Source organism: Oreochromis aureus, linkage group 5, assembly GCF_013358895.1.
Source record: "Oreochromis aureus strain Israel breed Guangdong linkage group 5, ZZ_aureus, whole genome shotgun sequence".
Taxonomy (NCBI): Eukaryota; Metazoa; Chordata; class Actinopteri; order Cichliformes; family Cichlidae; genus Oreochromis; species Oreochromis aureus.
Genome location: NC_052946.1, coordinates 19,258,857 through 19,278,019, shown reverse-complemented (window position 1 = coordinate 19,278,019; position 19,163 = coordinate 19,258,857). Strand labels below are relative to the sequence as shown.

General features: G+C 39.5%; 1 protein-coding gene across 2 annotated transcripts in view; it reads left to right on the top strand.

Moving 5' to 3' along the window:
- The window catches only part of srgap3 (SLIT-ROBO Rho GTPase activating protein 3), a 58,515-nt gene extending 44,007 nt beyond the window's left edge, over nt 1-14,508 (top strand). The window contains exons 11-22 of one of the 2 annotated variants that reach the window (XM_039612402.1): nt 1,404-1,431; nt 3,232-3,262; nt 3,555-3,615; nt 4,197-4,274; nt 4,377-4,511; nt 4,917-5,022; nt 5,787-6,014; nt 6,193-6,266; nt 8,651-8,831; nt 8,955-9,104; nt 9,198-9,507; nt 10,892-14,508. In XM_039612402.1, the coding sequence (XP_039468336.1) occupies nt 1,404-1,431; nt 3,232-3,262; nt 3,555-3,615; nt 4,197-4,274; nt 4,377-4,511; nt 4,917-5,022; nt 5,787-6,014; nt 6,193-6,266; nt 8,651-8,831; nt 8,955-9,104; nt 9,198-9,507; nt 10,892-11,338 (1,829 nt within the window). In that variant the 3' untranslated portion in view covers nt 11,339-14,508. Of the gene's footprint in view, nt 1-1,403; nt 1,432-2,653; nt 2,757-3,231; nt 3,263-3,554; nt 3,616-4,196; nt 4,275-4,376; nt 4,512-4,916; nt 5,023-5,786; nt 6,015-6,192; nt 6,267-8,650; nt 8,832-8,954; nt 9,105-9,197; nt 9,508-10,891 lie in introns of both variants that reach the window. The other variant, XM_031757110.2, reaches the window with a different exon arrangement.
- Nucleotides 14,509-19,163: the final 4,655 nt, after the last annotated feature.

Genomic DNA, 19,163 nt, shown 5'->3' with positions numbered 1-19,163 from the left:
CAGCTGCTCCTGCACCAGGGGTTCAACTAATAGGAAAGGACACAAGGTGCAGCCAGCTGAGGCCTTGAGTCGTCCATGCATAGATTTTCACACTTATATTCAGGTTATATTCATTATTTAAGCATTTATTATATTTTCAGGACCTGAGATTGTTCCTGTGATTACATTCAAGTCATGTGGCAAGCAATCATCTGCACACTCTTATACCCATAAACAATCACATTATCATTCAATGTCCGTGGTGTCACAGCTGAGAGAATGTATGAGCAGAGCATATGGCGCCTCCAGGTACCACCCATGTTTAATTATTCAGGTGATCAATCAGGGCCGAGTCGTGCTCATTAGCTCGTTGCTTCACACCCAAGACTTGCGCGTTTGTGTATGTTTGTGTATGCGCGCTTGCGTGGGAGCATGACAGAGGGGAACGAGATGAGACTGGTGAGTGCCACATGGCGTTTACATCTTGCTGCATGTATTAATAAAAACATAATGTCAAGTGTTGGCACTAGGCAAGATTGTGCTGGGACATCTGCCAGCCCTTCTTTTCCAGATAAAGACTCACCAATTTCCTTGTTCTGTAAAATATGATTTGTTCTTGTCACTTTTTTTTTATTTTTCAGAATAGATATGTCACAGAGGAATCAAAAATCAATTTAGAGTTTCTCGCTCATGCTTGAGCGAGGAATGCTTGCTCTGTTATTCCAAGGTTGCTCAAAGGTAGCGAGGTCTATCACTCAGTGGAATGATTTCATACCAGACTAACTGTTGGTTCCTCACTTTAATGCTCTAAAAACCTGCTAGCAATGAGTTAGCCTTCACTCTTTCTTCCTTTGTTAGTCAGAGTAAATGTAGAATAAATAAATAATGCTCTCATTGATGCCATTGTTATCCTTCTCTTTTTAAATACTTCTTTAAATGATATCTCCTGTTCTGAGGTTTATCAGAATGCAAGGATAAGCATACGCATGTGTGGTTAAAAACCTATAACAAAAGGCTCAGTGAGCCAGCAAAGACATTGTTCAGTCTCAATACTGAAGGACCCCTCCCTACCCACCATACAAACACTGCAGCTGCCACCCTCATTTCTCTGCTCTGTAACCCTTTAGGGCCCTCTGGCTCCCCTGAGGCTTTAGCTACGACTGCTCAGGAGCTTTTTCAGTGAATGGTGTTAGCACCATTTTATTCACCCAGCCCTCAATGGCGATGTTGTTTGTCATGAATCCCTTTAGTGAGGCTGGACACTGACTGGAGTCTGTATAATGTGTACCAGGAAGAAACCAGTATATAACATCTCCCTCATGTGAGTGTGTGTGTGTGTGTGTGTGTGTGTGTGTGTGTGTGTGTGTGTGTGTGTGTGTGTGTGTGTGTGTGTGTGTGTGTGTGTGTGTGTGTTTCCTTCGCAGGGGAAAGAGCTGAGTGCGGAACAACAAGGTAAGCTTGCACTTGAAGTGAGCTGCTTCTAATCCCTGACTCTCTGCCACAAAACACCTGCTTATTCCACTCATTTCAGAATTCAAGATATTTAATTCATCTTTAGAAAAGAAAGAAAAAGAAAAAAAAGGTTAATGGAACTATAAAAACATGTTTTTAACGAATTCCTACCAGAAAAATAAATGACATGTCTGTGTGTATTATGTAGTCATGAAAGTATTTAACATATGCAAAAAAGGTACAAGTTGCTTTTTTTAAACATATAGTTTATTGTTATAAATATTAAAATAATATTTCTTTGCATCTTGCTGAACTTACCCAAAAGGTTGTTTCCATCTTTCTGTGGGTATATTGTGGCCATATATGATTTTGTAATTTATGTGAATGGATGTAACAGATTTTGCATTTTGATGATTTTTTTAATGACAGATGACAAATTAAAGGAAAATCCAATATCTAAACAGCTACTCAGTAACTCTAACAGAGAGAATACCACTCTTCTAAAACATATTCCCTCATTTTGTGCTTTGAAGATGATGCATTGGTGTTAAGGTTTTGCATACTGTGAAGCTCGCTTTTGTACTTTTACACTCATCACACTTCGGTGACCCCTCATGCCACATGAATGGGGCACTTTCATATCGGAAGAGATCAGTCGGATCAGGACAAAAACAACTTTGTGCTGATTTGCAGTGATCCTTCCTTATAGGAGGGAAAGATCCCTCACCACTACGGGGAATTGAGGGCTCAGGATTTTCCTTTAGTTTAGTTTGTCCTTTAGTATGTTCTTAATAAAATGACATGGAAAACAATTTGTGTCATTTTCATCAGTGTTCACATAATATTAAAGATGATGCAAAAGGCATTCAGTTGGATGTATAATCACATGTCACATTTGGTTTTCTAGGTCTGTATTTTTATTAACTATAAACTGTGGAAATTTAATTACTTCTCTCTTACTTGCACTTAAGCATTTTTTAAAAAAGTTTATACTCCAGTCTTGGTCTTCCAAATTCATTGTTAGCAATTAAACGGAAATTGCATTCAAGCCCTTTTTTTTAACTCTACCGCTTGGTTTGTATTACCACAATCAAACAGATGATAAAGCTCTGTTTTAGAGCCAGATTTTTAATACCTGCTTTTGAACCACATTTTTTCTATAGTTTCACACAATGTGGTCTTTTGTTTTGTTTGTTTTTCTCCTTTTGTCCGTTATTTCCAGGCCCCCCACCCTTCCCCCTAAACCACAGAAAATGCGGAAGCCTAGGCCACGCTCCGTGTATAACCATAAGCTGTTTAACGGCAATATGGAGGCATTCATCAAGGTACCCTCTAGTGGTGGTGTATGACCGAGCGGTCCCTGTGGAGCAGGAGGGGAAGGCAGCTAGAGCCTTCGCTCTCATTCTCTTCCTCTTTAGCCTTCTGTTCCTCCCTCTTCCAGCTGCCCTTGATCATGATATAACGCCTCTGTTTAACCTCTAATCCGTTTCCTTCCTTCCACGGTTCTGCCGGTGCAGACAGACAGAGCGGCAGTCAGCTGTCTCTTTATTCCCTTCCAGAACAATTTACCATCTCTGGCTTTTTTTCTTTTCATGTTTTTTGGACTGAGGCAGGAGTCAGCAGTATGTCTGCTTTGTCCCTCACTGCGCCCAATCCTTACTGCATTTCTGTAGCTGTCCTATGACCAGTCCCTGTAATTTGCTTTTAACTTTCAAAGGACTCAGTTGAGCTTTTCTAACCTTTCTTTTTGTTGCCCCTTCTTCCTCTTCTTCTTCTGTGCTTTGCTGCTTTCTGTCCCAGAGGAAGAAGGAATGCCCGCGCCCGCATTCAGGTACTGCTATAGTCAGGGAACATGACAAACTAAAACTCCCGAACTAATAGTAGCCATTTATTTGCTGCTGCTTCTGCTCTACCCGCATGCTATAAATCTTCACAACTGTTTGTGCAGTTTTCGGTATTAGACTGCTTCTGTCTTGTCATGTTTTGCTTCTTGTTATTATACTATGTTATATACCTGTATATTGCAAGGTTAATATTGTATGTTTAATTCTTACATATATATATAGCCCTTATATCCCTATAAAAGCAAAAATTCATAATGTATTCATTTCTTTTCTTTTCAGGATTCAGGTCAACCAATTCCACTTGTTGTTGAAAGCTGTATCAGATACATCAATCTATACGGTAAGTCTTTCACCAAGCCTTTCTGCGTGATGGGGCAAAAATAACGAGAGTGAACTGTAAAGTCCTTTGAAAACTTGTTTAGACTTACAAGAAGAGACATCAGCAGTCTATTTTCACAAATAGCTGCTGGTAGAAGCTTGCTCTGCTCGCCACCGCAGCGCTCAGCTGCTTACCAGTGATTTGAAGGGCTCATAACAATAGGTCACACACTGAGAGTTTTGAAAGTCCCATTGGTCTTTGTTTAGTAACTTCAGCCACCCCCCTGCCCCCATAACTCCTCCCTGTCTACCTTTCACATCTGTCTTCAGCTTGTTGGTTTAGCCTGCAGGCCTTTCCCCTGGATCTGGACCTAATGAAACTACAGAAAACTGATTAGAACCCTCTAACTGGAACCATATGGTGCAGACTCACTGAGGGGCCCTCTGCTGGAAAAATACGCATCTCCCTTTATGACTAGATTACATTTCCAGCTCTGTGTTATGTGTTTCCAGTGGGCTTTCAAACAAGCTGGCAGTGGTTTTGGAGCTAATGGCAGCTAGCATAACTCTAATTCGGGAAATTCTGGGTTGTATTTCTTTCAGGTTTGCAGCAGCAAGGCATATTTCGTGTGCCAGGATCGCAGGTGGAGGTCAATGATATTAAAAACTCATTTGAGAGAGGTTAGTCAATATTTCAACATGATCTGTGGGATGAACTACCTTGATACGTTTTTCAGTTCAACAAATGCTGCCGCTGAAAGCACTCGTGTGTTTCTTAATTAGGTGAGGATCCCTTGATTGATGATCAGAATGAGCATGATATTAACTCAGTGGCAGGCGTCCTGAAGCTGTACTTCAGAGGACTCGAGAACCCGCTCTTCCCAAAGGAGCGTTTCCTGGACTTCATCTCTACTATCAGTGAGTTAACAGACCTTGTTTCAAGCGTTTTTCAATGACCTTCACAGAAAAGAGAAAACACAGTTATAGGTAGATGTGTAGCTTTATTGGACTAGAGAAAGTCATGCCGTGCTGCACGTGGAAGCAGTCTTACAGTAACACCAGCGCTTTCCGCTTTGGGGTGCAGGCCACATAACTGTGGCATGTGCAAGTTCACCACAGGATAATTTCTCCACTGTTTCAAATAATGTGATCACTCACTTTGGCTTTGGGGTCTGGTGAAAGGCATGAGGGGGCATATTAAATTGTCAAATAGCCATTTTCGGAATCTCCACCACCTTTTGCTTTGGCACTGTAGCCGCAGTTTGTGTCTCTCTGTTTTTTTTCAGTGCAGCATCTTTAAACGTCTCTGTTTCTGTGTTTCAGAGCTGGAGTCTGAAGCTGAGAGAGCACATCACATCCAGCAGATTATTGTCACTCTTCCTCGGACCATCATAATCGTCATGAGATATCTTTTTGCGTTCCTTAACCAGTGAGTCTCACATTTCACTGCCTTGGGTCTCCCAAAACAATGTAAAAAGATGAGTTCGGCGGTTGTTTAATCACCAGGATATGACACTGAATCTTACACCTTTACTAATATGAAAATTACAGAATAGGCATACAATATGGAAAAAAGTATAGACAAAACAAAAGTGTATTTAAAATAAGACATGGTATTTATTACTATATCAGTGTTTTAGAAGTTATTTATAGGTTTCCATATTGGAATAAAAAACCTTTCTTCTGATAATAGATGTTATCTGTGCTCCTTTTACTGGATTTAGCTGATTTAATTGTCATATTTGTTGGAGCCACATGAACTGCAATGATGCTGCTCAACCTCAGCTTAAGTACAATCTTCAAGTAGACATTTATTATGGCTTCCTCTTGATGATTTCCTCTTGATGACTCGATGATTTCGTTATTAAGAGTGGGCTGTGCGGTGTAAGTTGATTTCTTGGAGAGGTTGACTGATCAAAATGTTTTTAAGCAAGCTGCAGTGATGACTGTACATAAGGACTGAAATCAGGTGAAGCCAGTGACTCCCTAAGATATTTATCTGCTACTGCAAATTCTGTCAATATAAATAAAATAGGAAGAGAAATTGAACCATTTCTAAATGGACTGATGAATCGGAATAATCAGATTAGCACATATTTATGTTGTTTGGTTATCAATAAGGTTTTAGCTAAATAGATGTACAGTTTGCATACATAACAAAAATTGTGACTTCTGTCCTGTGCCGTCCGTCAGTCTTTCACAGTACAGCGACGAGAACATGATGGATCCGTACAATTTAGCTATCTGCTTTGGTCCAACTCTGATGCCCATCCCAGATGGCCAGGATCCTGTAGCATGTCAAGCTCATGTTAACGAACTCATCAAAACTATAATTAGCCACAATGAAGTCATCTTTCCAAGTCAACGAGAGCTGGATGGCCCAGTCTATGAGAAGTGCATGACCGGGGGCGAAGAGTATTGGTAGGTATTGTGGTACAGTGTGTAATTATGTGATACTATAGCGTGTTCAGCTCTGTTTTGCATTGATTTTAAGGCTGAATTGTGACAGTAAATTAACAACATCACTGTACAAACATGATTTTTTCATATTTCTTTGTCTACATATTAATGTCTTTCTGGTCTCTTTTTGTTTCTCTAGTGACAGTCCACACAGTGAACCAGGAACCATTGATGAGGCTGATAATGGGACAGAACCACACACCAGTGATGAGGGTTAGTCACATCCTTTTTTTTTTTTTAAATTAAAGGCCTTGTAACAATTTTTCTCCCACTGACCAACAGTAACAGGCCACCACTTGAATTACTATAATAGGCTTTAGGACCCAATACCTTTATAACTAGGAGAATACCCATCAGCCTATTCAGCGTTTTGTTTACTGCTGTGTGCCAACTAAAAATTATCCTCCTGCTGAACATCTGCGTTATTGTTGTGAAAGACTATCAAGAAACCATTCTTAAGGAACAAAGACAGGGAGAAAAAGCTGAGCTATGCCACATTACACAAGAACTGGACTAAAAATCAGTGACAAGGGGTCTTGTGGAATGACAAATCCACAAAAAAAATACTAAAAAAGAAAGACTGTCATCAGTATAGAGAGGTACAACAGTGAGTGTCTATAGCCGTATGTAAAACACGGTGGAGGCTCTGTCATGGTTTGAGGCTACATTTCTACTGATGGTGTTCGGGGATTATGAAAACTAGAAAGTACCAACAGATTTTGATCCACCGTGCAATACCATCTGGAAAAAGTCTGATTGGCAACAGCGTCATTTTTCAGCATGGTTATGATCCCAAACACACTGCCAATGCAGTAAAAACCTGTCTGGATAGAAAAACACCAGTGGAACGCCATCAGTCATAGATTGGCCTCCCCAGAGCCTGGACCTTCACATTATTGAAGCAGTGTGGGATCATCATGACAGAGAACAGAACAAAAGACAGCCAAAATCCAAAGAAGAGCTTTGCATGTCCATCAAGAACCCTGGAGATCTGTTTCTGAAGACTACCTAAAGAGAATTTACAATAAGAGAGTTCAGGCTGTGCTGAAGAGTAAAGGTGGTCAAATCAAATATTGACCTTTAAGCTCTGTTCTTGCTTTATACACTATATCTCCATGCATGTTTGCATTTTTCAATAAATTGCTGCACCTTTTTTCCATTTTTGTAGCAAAGCAAAGAAATAAGGGCCAGTGAAGGCTTGCAAACCGCTGTAAGCGGTCAGGCTACCTCTATGCCTCTGCAGCTTCAAAGAGCAGAGCTGTTGTTTTCATTTAGCTCTGGTGTCAGTGGCCATCTGAACTGTGGTCTTATGTCTGTAGTTAAATTCAGAACTTCAGCATAATGTTATCATTCTCTCACATAGATTGTTATTTTAGACTTGTTGTGGTTAACTATCATTCTAATGCTCCTGAGACAACTATTTAAAAAAAACAGATATACTGGTCGTTTGCTATGCAATTCACATTTTAAACATGTTTATAACATATAATAGTCATGTCATATAAGACATATAAGAATATATATGTGGGATTTTAGAATTCTTTGTGAATCAGAAAGTCTTAAATATAGCCTGACCTTTTTTATTAAGTGCTTTTGACTGAGAGGTGAGCGAGGTTTGAGCTGCAGCGGCTTCTGATCACAAGAGCTTAAGTGATGTTTGAAGCTGAAGGCAAGTTGAGTAAACAGTATTGGCATGCAGCACTGCCTCTTTGATCCATGTGTGTGTGTGTCTGGCCACCCCACCCCCTGCTCTCATGCTTGTTCTTTGTTCAGCATTAGTCAGCAACTCTCCTGAGACTTTCTCCTTTGTGTAGGATTTCCTCAGTCCCACTAAGCTTTGAATCCATAATCAGGGCAGGCAAGAAAGCCAAAACACAGGTAAAACAGAGAATCATATCTCCTCTTGGTGACAACAGCTATCTGTGACATTCATCTGTGTTGTTGGCTCTTTTGGTACTTTTCTTACTTGTAAGACCAAAGGCTGGTTTCCTGATGCAGGTTATTCTCCTGCTGGCCTTAGTATTGGGAGTGAAGTGCTGTGTTTTTGCAGTTTGTCTCCTCTGGCAATGCTGCAGGTTTAATTTAAGAAATAAAAATATAGTTCTTACACGTGCTGCAATGAAAGTGTCCTTATAGTTGAAATAAAACATGAACAAAGCTGCTTTTCAACTTTGTCTTGTGCTCTCTTCTGTAACACCCAGACACACCTCTAATGGGTTTTCAAAATAAAACTACACTTGCAGGTTTTCTGGCTCATAGATGATTCCTGTTCAACATACAGTGAACTCTACCTGACCCCTACTGGCCTTTTGAAATCCACCTTTCAAATCAAATCAAACTCTCCAGTTCAATTACTATTGAAGCAACCAAGAAATGTTAGAAAACATAGTGTGTGCTTCAGTTTGTATTTTTACAGCCCACATACACAAGTTATAAAGTTGATATAAAGGAAACGTGCCCGTTTGAGGGATTTACCACAGAAAAAAGAGCTATGAGATACAGCTTACACAGTGCTGTCTGTCTTGTGTTATGACTAATCATGCTGTGTCCACATTGATATGTTTTTTTATGCTTCTTTTCTTATTTGTTTCTTTCAGAAGTGGAACAGATTGAGGCCATTGCCAAATTTGACTATGTGGGACGCAGTCCCAGGGAGCTGTCCTTCAAGAAGGGAGCCTCCCTGCTTCTGTATCACAGAGCATCTGAAGACTGGTGGGAAGGCCGTCACAATGGCGTGGATGGCCTCATCCCTCATCAGTACATCGTAGTGCAAGACCTGTACGTGCCAACAGACTGAGCTTTAGTAGTTCTTTATCTTGTGTTAAGTACTGCAAGCCCTTTATATTTGTTCTAGTCTGCATGCATAGCTTATTCTTAGTGCACCTGAATCTGCTCTTTCAGAGATGATGCGTTCTCAGATAACCTCAGCCAGAAAGCAGATAGTGAAGCCAGCAGTGGACCGTTGCTGGAAGATAAGGGTTCATCCAAAAATGATGTCCCATCACCATGCGAGCAATCACCGGATTACAACTTTGGAGGAGTCATGGGGAGGTACATTTAAAAATAAACGCCTTTCATTTTTCAAGTGTTTGTAATGTTGAGACATTTTCTTGACAGTTGATATGATCTGATCCATGTCTGCAGGGTCAGGTTGCGATCTGATGGAGCAGCAATCCCGCGTCGCCGAACAGACACCCAGAGCCCAACAAGAGTGCCTGACACTCCACCACGGGCTGCAGCCTGTCCTAGCAGCCCTCACAAGGTATCCATCAGCAAAGGTCGCATGGAGAGCCCAGAAAAAAGGCGCCTTGGTACCTTTGGCAGTGCAGGAAGCATAAACTATCCAGATAGGAAGGGCTATCCTGAGGGCCACCCACTGAGACCAGTGCCAGGGACCACTCGTCACAGCAGCCTGGGGGACCACAAATCACTAGACACTGAGGCTCTGGCAGAGGTAAGACTGAAATAAACAGTTTTACATTTTAATTTACAGAGTATGTCTCTTGTCTCATACATTAATAGGGTGCAAGTGAGAACGGTTGACAGGGAAGCCTGTCTGAGAGCAGGAGACGTGACGGTATACAGTATAAAACATGGACATAACTACCTGGTTAGAAAAATTGAAGCCAATGCCAAAGTGCATTAAACCTGTTTCTGTCTGACAGTCACCAGATGGCAATAGCTTAGATTTGCTATTATAGAAGTCTATAAGAAAAAGGCTTTCTGTCCTAACCAGTGAACACTTTTCTTCTGAATTTATGGGCTCAGTCACTCACTTTGGCTCATGTTGGGAAAAAAATTAGGTCTGTTCTTCATTATGCCATCTTTCAAAATGGAGGATTATTTGTGGTATGAAACCACAAGCTCATTGGTTAAGGAGTTGTTAATCACTTGTTAATCACAAGTTGTTAGCCAACTAGCATGCGGTTTCTCAGTCAGACCCACTAATCCTCATCATATCTAGTTTTTGCTAGCAAGATGGCGTCGGCGGAAAAGATTGATACTTCCTGATAGGTACTGATACTTCACAATGGATGACATCACTGTAGCCAACATCCATGTTTGATATTGTTGCACTAACGTAGACCTGTATCTCTAAAACCGAAGCTAGAGCACACTGCTGGCCTTGATCCAGGTTCTCTTCACTTGCTAACCAGTGCATAAATAAGCTTGCTTTAGAATTTAGGAAGGGTCAGTGTTTCAAAGGGTTTTGAATAACTAATAAAGTTAGGATTAGTATTAGGATTCAACTTTATTGTCATTACACGTGTATAAATACAGGGTAACGAAATGCAGTTTGCATCTAATCAGAAGTGCAAGAGCAGTAAGTGCAAGAGGAGCAGATTAAATACAGATAAGGGAAGGTGGGATATAAAAGGTGGGAATAGTTATGAACAGATTATGTGCAAATAAGTTAAGTATACCGATGTTTATATTGCTATACAGATGTACTATGGACAAATGTACAGATGTACTGATGTGTATATACACGTACCAATATACAGATGATCTGTATTGCTATACAGACGGGCAGATATACAGATGTACTATGAACAAATATACAGATGTGCTACGTATATACAACACAGCTAATTTGCGAAATCAGAAGAGATGCTGAGCCTCGCATGATGCACGCGCCACCATCTTGAGTTTTTTTTTACCCAGTATGAATATAAACAGGACAATACCAGTGGTATGTTTAAGCCCATTTTATGGAAGTATAAATATATTTGACATGATATAGCTTTTTGTAAACCGTGTTAAACAAAACTTTTTTAGGTAACGCAGTGGAGTCCTGGGTTTTATTTCTGATTTCTCTGCTTTGTTCCTCTCTTCAGGACATAGAAAAGACTATGAATACGGCACTTCATGAGCTGCGGGAGCTGGAGCGCCAAAACACCGTTAAACAGGCTCCCGATGTTGTCTTGGACACACTGGAGCCAATGAAGAATCCAGTTAGCTCAGAGCCCGGGAGTCCACTGCACACCATTATGATCCGTGATCCAGATGCTGCCATGCGGCGCAGTAGCAGCTCCACATCTGAGATGATGACCACCTTTAAGCCGGCTCTCTCTGCCCGGCTGGCTGGAGCACAGTTACGCCCCCCGCCCATGAGACCGATGCGCCCTCCTCCAACGCAGCACCGCTCAAGCAGCTCCAGCTCTTCGGGGGTCGGCAGTCCAGCCGTGACTCCCACTGAGAAGATGTTTCCGAGTAACAATACATCTGCAGGTTCCAATGTGAATATTTCCGGTGATGGCGGAGATAAGTCTGGTACCATGTAGCAAAGGTGGAAGCTTGTAGGCGAGAGGCCTGTGAAGCTTTCCAAGTGGGAGAAAAGCTTATGGAAACAGATGTTGATGTGTGCAAACCAGATGCAGATATACTCCTGTCTGTTTTTTGCTTGACTTAATTCGTATATAAAGGATGCCACTAAAGCTTCTAAAGTATGTTACCATGGTGATAAAGCAGTGGCAGAAGCTGTAGAGGTGTGATAAAGCTCAGCTCTCTTTGAAACTTGATTTAACTAGACTAAATGTGTATAGGAATACGTGTATTTCAGTTATACCTCAGTTTTAACAAAATTCTGTGGCCATGTTCTTGTTTCAGAGATGCAATGAATGCAAGTAAAGCAATACTTGTGTGAAATTTGGTTTTCTACCCATAACATATCCAGTCCAGCCGATCTTTCAGTCCCTCCTGTTATGTGAAAACGCCTCACATCGGCAGCTGTTCAGGCGTAAAAATATGTCAGTTTGTCCATTTTGGGCAAAGGCCTTACGGCTGTAAATACAAACTTACTTGAAATAACCATCCTTTCTGTTTGTATTATAATACATTGGATCTTCAGCGACATAACAGTGAAATTTATTCTTGCATGCACAGATTGGGGAAAGTAAGGGAAAGTTGCATCACTGAAAGGAGACTTGTAATGAAATGATCTGTGAACAAGCTTGCTAATTCTAAGAAATCCATATGACTTTAAACTCTGATCCACAAGAATGAAAAACTAAAATCAGGATTCAGATGCCCACATATTAAAAAAAATAATGCCTTGCCACCATACATTGACTTTTCGTGTGGGTATCGCTGCAAAAGATGGAGCATCTTGGCATGAAGATGATCTGTGAAGTCTTAGAAGTTACTAATCAGTACTACAGTAAAATAAGTCAGCCTCTACCATCATGCATGGTTGAACAGTGGACAGACGTAACACGGCTGTTTCCATGTTTTGTTTTTCTAGTTGCTGTGTATGGAATGCAGAAGAATAATGCACCAACTAATGTAGGAATCCTGTGGTAAACTTGTACATAATATATAGCTAGTAATTTGTAAGTGTTATTTGTGTACAGGTTAATATGAAATGTCGTAAAGGGTTGATATGAATGGCACTTGTAAGGATTCTGAACCACCTTTTTATCAGTTCCAGTAAAGTTCAAACATTTTGACTGAAAAAAAAGAAGAAAAAAGGAGTTCAGGTCATCATTCACCATAGTACTGTTCAAATGGTACTCATTTGATCTACAGACCACTAATTGCTGCTGGAAACAATACAAAATAAGTTTTTGACATATCTTTCAGTGTCTTCACAGTTCACAAAAGGTTTTCAGGTTCAAGTCATATTTGGGTGATTTTTAGTATTACGAAAGAAACAGTGAAACTTCTGATGGTTCCTCTTTCACACTGAAAATGCCGTGCTCACCCAGAAAAGCTGGAGAACTAGATGTGTTAACGTACAGTCATCAGAACGGCCTCCTTCTTTCTGCCTTTTACATGATAGATTGTCTATAGTTACCGTTACACTCAGATTGTAGACTCGTACTCTTGGTTGGAGGAAATCTAAAGAAGAACATTTAAGTATTTATATCTACTGTACCTCTTGTCATCCTGACAGCTGTAATCTAGAGACCCTGTAATCCGCATCCCAAAGAGCCTGCTCTGTTCTGCATGTCTTGCGCTGTAATGTGGGACTCGGTGGTATGTGGTGCCTTGGCTTGGTGAAACGCACAACTTAATTAAAAATTGGACTAAGTAACTGGCCTTAGTATTTACGTGGGTTGAGAGTGATGAATTAAGATACTCATAATTGTTGCTAGATCAGAAGTGAACAAGAACTAACAACGCCTGATTGAACAAAAGCAAAATAACAAAAATGCATCAAACCTAACAAAATTATTCGCATGTAAATCAGTTTCCCTGTCAAATGCAGACACCTGATGTAAAAAGAAAATACTCGCTTGTTGTTGGTGTATTGTTTGCTTTTCGACTATCAGATTATTTACCTATATACAAAAGTACAGGGTGGAAGGATTAGTAAGACCAGAGAGCTAGTACAGCCAGAATAAAGTTGATATAGCATTTAAATGTACACAGTGCTCTCACACCCTCTGCAGGTTCCTGCTGGTATTGCGTAAGCAAGCAGAGGCTATTGCTCTCTATGGGCATTATGATCCAGAGCTCATCGCAATGGTTAAATGAATCCTTCTAGTTTTAACATCTTATTGTCCTGGTTATTAGTTTTGCACCAGTTGATCTACAGTATATGAAGTTAATGTTACAAAACGCTTCTGTTATTAAAATATGAAGAAAGCACACAATTCAATTTAAAGGGGGGGGGGAATAAATCACATTTAGCTAGATTATTATTTTTTGTTTTGTTTTTATTTATAGACTATAAGTGGAGCAGAAAATTTGAGTGCCTTTTGTGCACAACATCAATTTTTATTGGACTTTTACTTTTTTACTTTTTTAACTGTGATATGTGGTTAGTTGTCATGTTTATTATAAACTGATGTTGCCTTTTTTTAATCTTTATTTTCTCTTGCTACTCAGTAGTCAGGCCAACATAAGTGTTATATTGTGTATAAAATCATTGAACTGCTCGTCTGTGCTTGGGTGAGACCTGAAGATCAGGAGCTATAAGAACTACTGTATATGTAATCTACTGGCAGAGCTCGGTAGAATCATCTCCTTTACTTTTTGGGGGGTTTCCCTGTGAACTGCCTGTGCTGTGGTTGAGCCTTTAATTCTTGCCATTTTGCTCCTTCCCTTTCAAAGAAACATCGGTGCCAGATGGACTCATATGGACCCTCTACATGAGAGGTTATAAGGCACTTGGTGCACTCTCATCTGTCCCTACATGTGATGTTACACTGACATTTTCTTTTCTGGAATGTGTGCTTAAATGGGTTACACTGATTGTCTGGTGACAAGAGAAGACAGCAAGCTATTAATCAAGAAGAAAATCCCAGTTTGAGAACAGAATAAGGCCCCATCGGAGGACCGGAGTGTGAGTTGCTGTCACGCTGTTTACTTTCTCTTTAATTGTTTGTCTGGTGATGCTGTTTGTTGGTGAGTGTCTGGTGGGTTGAAACCTGTGATGTAACGTACATCATGCCACTGACTGGATGTTGAAAACTCCTGCGTCCAAATAAAAACCATTATTGCTCTGTCATCCAGACTTTCTGAGTCACTGGTTTTGATGCTTGAAAAGAAAAACAAAACAAAGAAAGTAATCAGAGAGACGTTTGTCTTCTCTGTCTTCAAATAGCCATACATCTTTACTGGGAAAACTTGTCAAGGCTAAACATTACTGTAAGTGTAATATTGAGGTACATACAACTTTAAAAAAATAATTACTTTAGTATTTGGATCAAACTATTCTACTATAATTATATATAACTATAGAAATGACTAAAATTGCCTTTTAGATTAAGATTTTGCAAACCAAATATCTGATCATTTGTCTCAGAAAATATGATCTAGTGTTACAGATTAAACTATTCAGCAATTTAAAAAAATCTACTTAAAACGACCTCCAGCTTGAGTGTACAAGTTTCTATTCAATTCTGAGCCACTATACAATTATACAGTATCCATACACCATGTTGTTTGACACACCTGTTTAAGTGTACAGCACAAATGTCTAATCAGCCAATCACATGGCAGCATCTCAGTGCATTTAAACGTATAGATAGAGTCCAGATGACCTGCTGAAGTTCAAACTGAGCATCAGAATAGGGAAGACAGCAGATTTGAACACGGCGTGGTTGTTGGTGCTAGACGAGCTGGTCTGAGTAAGTAGGAAACTGATGATCTGCTGGGATTTTCCCACACAACCATCTATAGGGTTTACAGAGAATGTGCCGAAAAGGAGAAAATTTCCAGTAAGCATCACTTCCCCTGATGAAAAATTTCTTGTTGATGTCAGATGACATCAACTCTGTAATGCTATCATGTCAAAATGAACCAAAATCTTTGAGAAAAGTTTCCAGGACCTCGTTAAATGTGTGCCACAGATAATAAAAGCAGATGGAAGGAGAACAGGGGTCCAACCCTGTCATAACAGGATATAACTAATGATGTGGCACTGAGTATATAATGGACAGCATGGAACTGTAATACGGTATGTTAATGTATAATCATTGTGTTTAGAGAAACTGCTTAGGTACTTTTATCAAGTACGATTTTGATTGCCGTGTGTGCATAGTGCATAATTTTTTATTATTATTATTTTTAATTCTGCAAAAGCATGACAAATTAAAGTAAACAAAAAAGCATTTTAGTAACATGTTAGGCCAGCTTGTTTCTGAAACTCTGCTGGAGGTATGAACAACTTTCTCCAAAAACATATTCCAACATTTGGTGTTTTGATGAGTGCATTGGAGAACTCTTAAAAACATGTCAGTCCAAAATCTCTCGTGACTGCGAAAGTCATTGCATGTAATTATCTAATTTTTGTGATTTAGATCTGTAATACTCCAGGGTTTGGGGCATTGTGATTGTGGATGAGACCACACCCATCAGGATTGAAATGCGTTATTAAATAAGTGATGATTTAAGTGACCGTTCTTTAAAGACACAAGTGAACCTCAGCGATGCCAGAAACATGTTCCCTAGAACACAACCCCCTGTCACCCATTTATATATAAAAGCTCCCTGAACTCTGATCACATCTGTTCTCCATGAATGAGGAACAGATGACAAATACTGTAGATGGATGATCTTTGTTTTCACAGTTCAACAGCAATGCAGTGGGTTTATATAAAATTAAAAAATGATGCCGCCCGTTAACCAGATTTTATAGTTCATTCAATGGCCACACGATGGAGACTCTGCCGCACAGAAAGTGTCATAAGCTTTACATGGTAAGTTTGCAGTCAGCAGTTTGTCGATTACTCTTTAACTAAGTGAGAGGAACACATTTTTGCATGAATTATATGATTGCATCTCCCGTTGAAATTGGCTTTCTAGTCCATTGGTCAGAGAGTGTTTCACGGGCAGCTTCCACTGCAGAGCATAAACAAAATTTAATTTGTTCCACCTGAGAAAACCTTGTTCAACAAGAACATGTCAAACAAGCAACTGTGTTCACATTTTTCATTAGAATTACTTCTTACTAACAAATCAACGATTTCTTGAGGATATATTTAAATTGTGGTTATGTAGATGAGGGATAAGATCAGCTGGAGATCTTCCTGCGTTAAAGATGTAATGCCACGTCAAATATTCATAGCTATTTTGACCCTAAATTCAGTAACAGAATAAAGAAAATCATATTAATTTAGTTGAACTCAATCTTGAATTCCTTTATTTAATGATGTAGGGAGCACCACAGCACACATCCCAGCTAGGCCCAGTAAAAAAGAGGGTAAAAGTAAAAAATGTGCATTTGTTTGCTATAATAGATGAGAAAGGGAGTGTTGCGCAACAAAAAAATGAATTATGCTAATGATCTCATAAATTATTCACGTTACTTAGAAATGAAAGAATACGAAAAATTAATTGGCAATAAAATCTACACTTGCTTCCTCTGTTATAGGAACGCTTTTATCTCTACAGTGCGCTAGGTATCAACAAGAACAGATGCTGCAGCACGTTTGAAAAATAAGTTGCGTAAGCCTCTCCCGTGGCACAGCTTGGCTCGTCTTCCATTATAATTAATGCACAAATTACAGAAAATGCTCCAGGAACAAATAATCTCATTGTGAAAGTCACACCAGAACAAAATTATCATAACTTCTTTCACCTTCACTGTCTTCATTTTAGCTAAATCATAATGATTAATGGTGAAGTAGTCTTTGGTTAAAAGCATCCGACGACCAGTAAAGAGCCATAGATCATCCATGGTAATAATAAAGTCATTTTTATTTTAATTCAATATTTCCATGTGGATTCTTTTATAGCTGTAAAATAAGCAATATGTACTTTTCGTCATACTCAAAGAGATGATGTCAGAAAATTAATTTACATTAACTAAAGCAGAGACATTAAAAATTGGAACACCATCTGTTTTATTTATTTTTTTATTTCAGCCTACAGTCATGTGAAGGAAGGAAGCCTCAGTAAAAGCAGAGGTTTTGGCAGTTTGCAGGTTTGACACATTCAGGTGTGTATTAACGCAATGTCACAATCTTCTCAGGAGTGGGAATCTCTGAAAATTCAGCCAAAGGTCAGGCCATGCTTAGAGAAACTGTCTCAGACTGCAGGCCTCCTCCTTTAGCATGTTCATGGCAGTACGATTAGAAAAAGACTGAACAAGCATGGCTTGTTTGGAAGCGTTGTCAGGAGGAAGCCTCTTCTCTCTAGAAAAGAACATGGTATCAAAACTTAGCGTTGCAAAGTTGCACCTGAAGAAAAAACCATAAGACTCCAGGAACAACTTCCTTTGGACACATCGATCCAAAGTGGAGATCTTTAGGCATAATTCACAACACTATGCTTGGCAAAAACCAAACATAGCATATCAACTGTGGCACACGGTGGTGGAGGGATGATAGTTTGGGCTTGTTTTGCAGCCATAGGACCTGGGCAACTTGCAGTCATTCAGTCTACCGTGTAAACCTCTGGATCTGGCCATCTGTCCAACTGCTAAAGCTTGTCCCATTTTGGGTCATGTGACAGGACAATGATCCCAAGCAGAGCAGCAAATTTACAATGACCAAGTCCAGACCTCACCCTGATTGAAATACTGTGCCAGGATCTTAAGAGACCTGTGCATAAAACAAATCATTACTGTCCTCAATTAACTGAAGCACTGCTGTAAAAACGAGTGGGTCAAAATTCCTTCAATGATCTGAGAGACTCACAAAGTCATACAGAAAATGATTACTTCAAATATTGCTGCTAAAATTTGATATAGAAGGTATTGAATCACGATGTGCGTTGTTTTCACACGACTGCATAGAGTCCTATGAAGTCTTTCTTTTTTCCCATAAATGTCATTACAGAATTACAATACACTACAGTACATTACAGTAAACTAAAATCACACAGAGTGAGTAAGTAGGAGTTCTTCCCCATAGTACTTTGGCACTGTACATGAATATGAAAGGGACTGAATCAGAGATTTTTTAGTTGAGAGAGAGTCTAGAACAGATCGAAATTTGATTTGGCAAGAAAGACACTTCTGTGGAAAGATGAGAACATCAGGCTTTATTATTTTTCATAGCTTTTCAGTCTGTTGGATAAAAATGAGAGTGCAGAAGAGATGCCTCAAATACATAATAATTTACACTGCATGCCAATTGTTAATTTTACTTTAGTGATTCCTCTTTATTAAAAAAACAAGGTTTGACCTCAATTAGAAATGGAAACATTTTATTTCCAATAACAACTCAGTCAGCAGACTTGCATGGCTATAGTAGATTGCAACACCTCCAAATTCAGTGACATTTCTAGCTATGCCTGTATCTTTGAAGTGCAGGAGTGGAGCAGGGTAGTGCATATACAGCATGCATAATAAATGTAGCTTGAAGACAAAGATCCACAGACATGTTGGCCCTGCAAATGTTATTGTTTATGTGCACCCTCCTACAAGTCAAGCTAAAAAAACATGACATGACTTGCATGAAACCAGGTCAATAAATATTACTGCTGATAATACACCCCGACAGCAAATAGGTGGACATGAAAGCTCTGGGATCTTACAGTTGTTTATTTCTGTATTTATTTATTTTATTGCATTGTCATACCAAATATGGTTGTGAAGTTGTGATGACTCTCTAAGGTGAATTCTTTGAATGGTGACATTTCATATAAAATAAACCAAAGCAAATGTTTCATTGCAGATATTTGGGCTCAAATCTTATTTGTTGTTAATACATAATA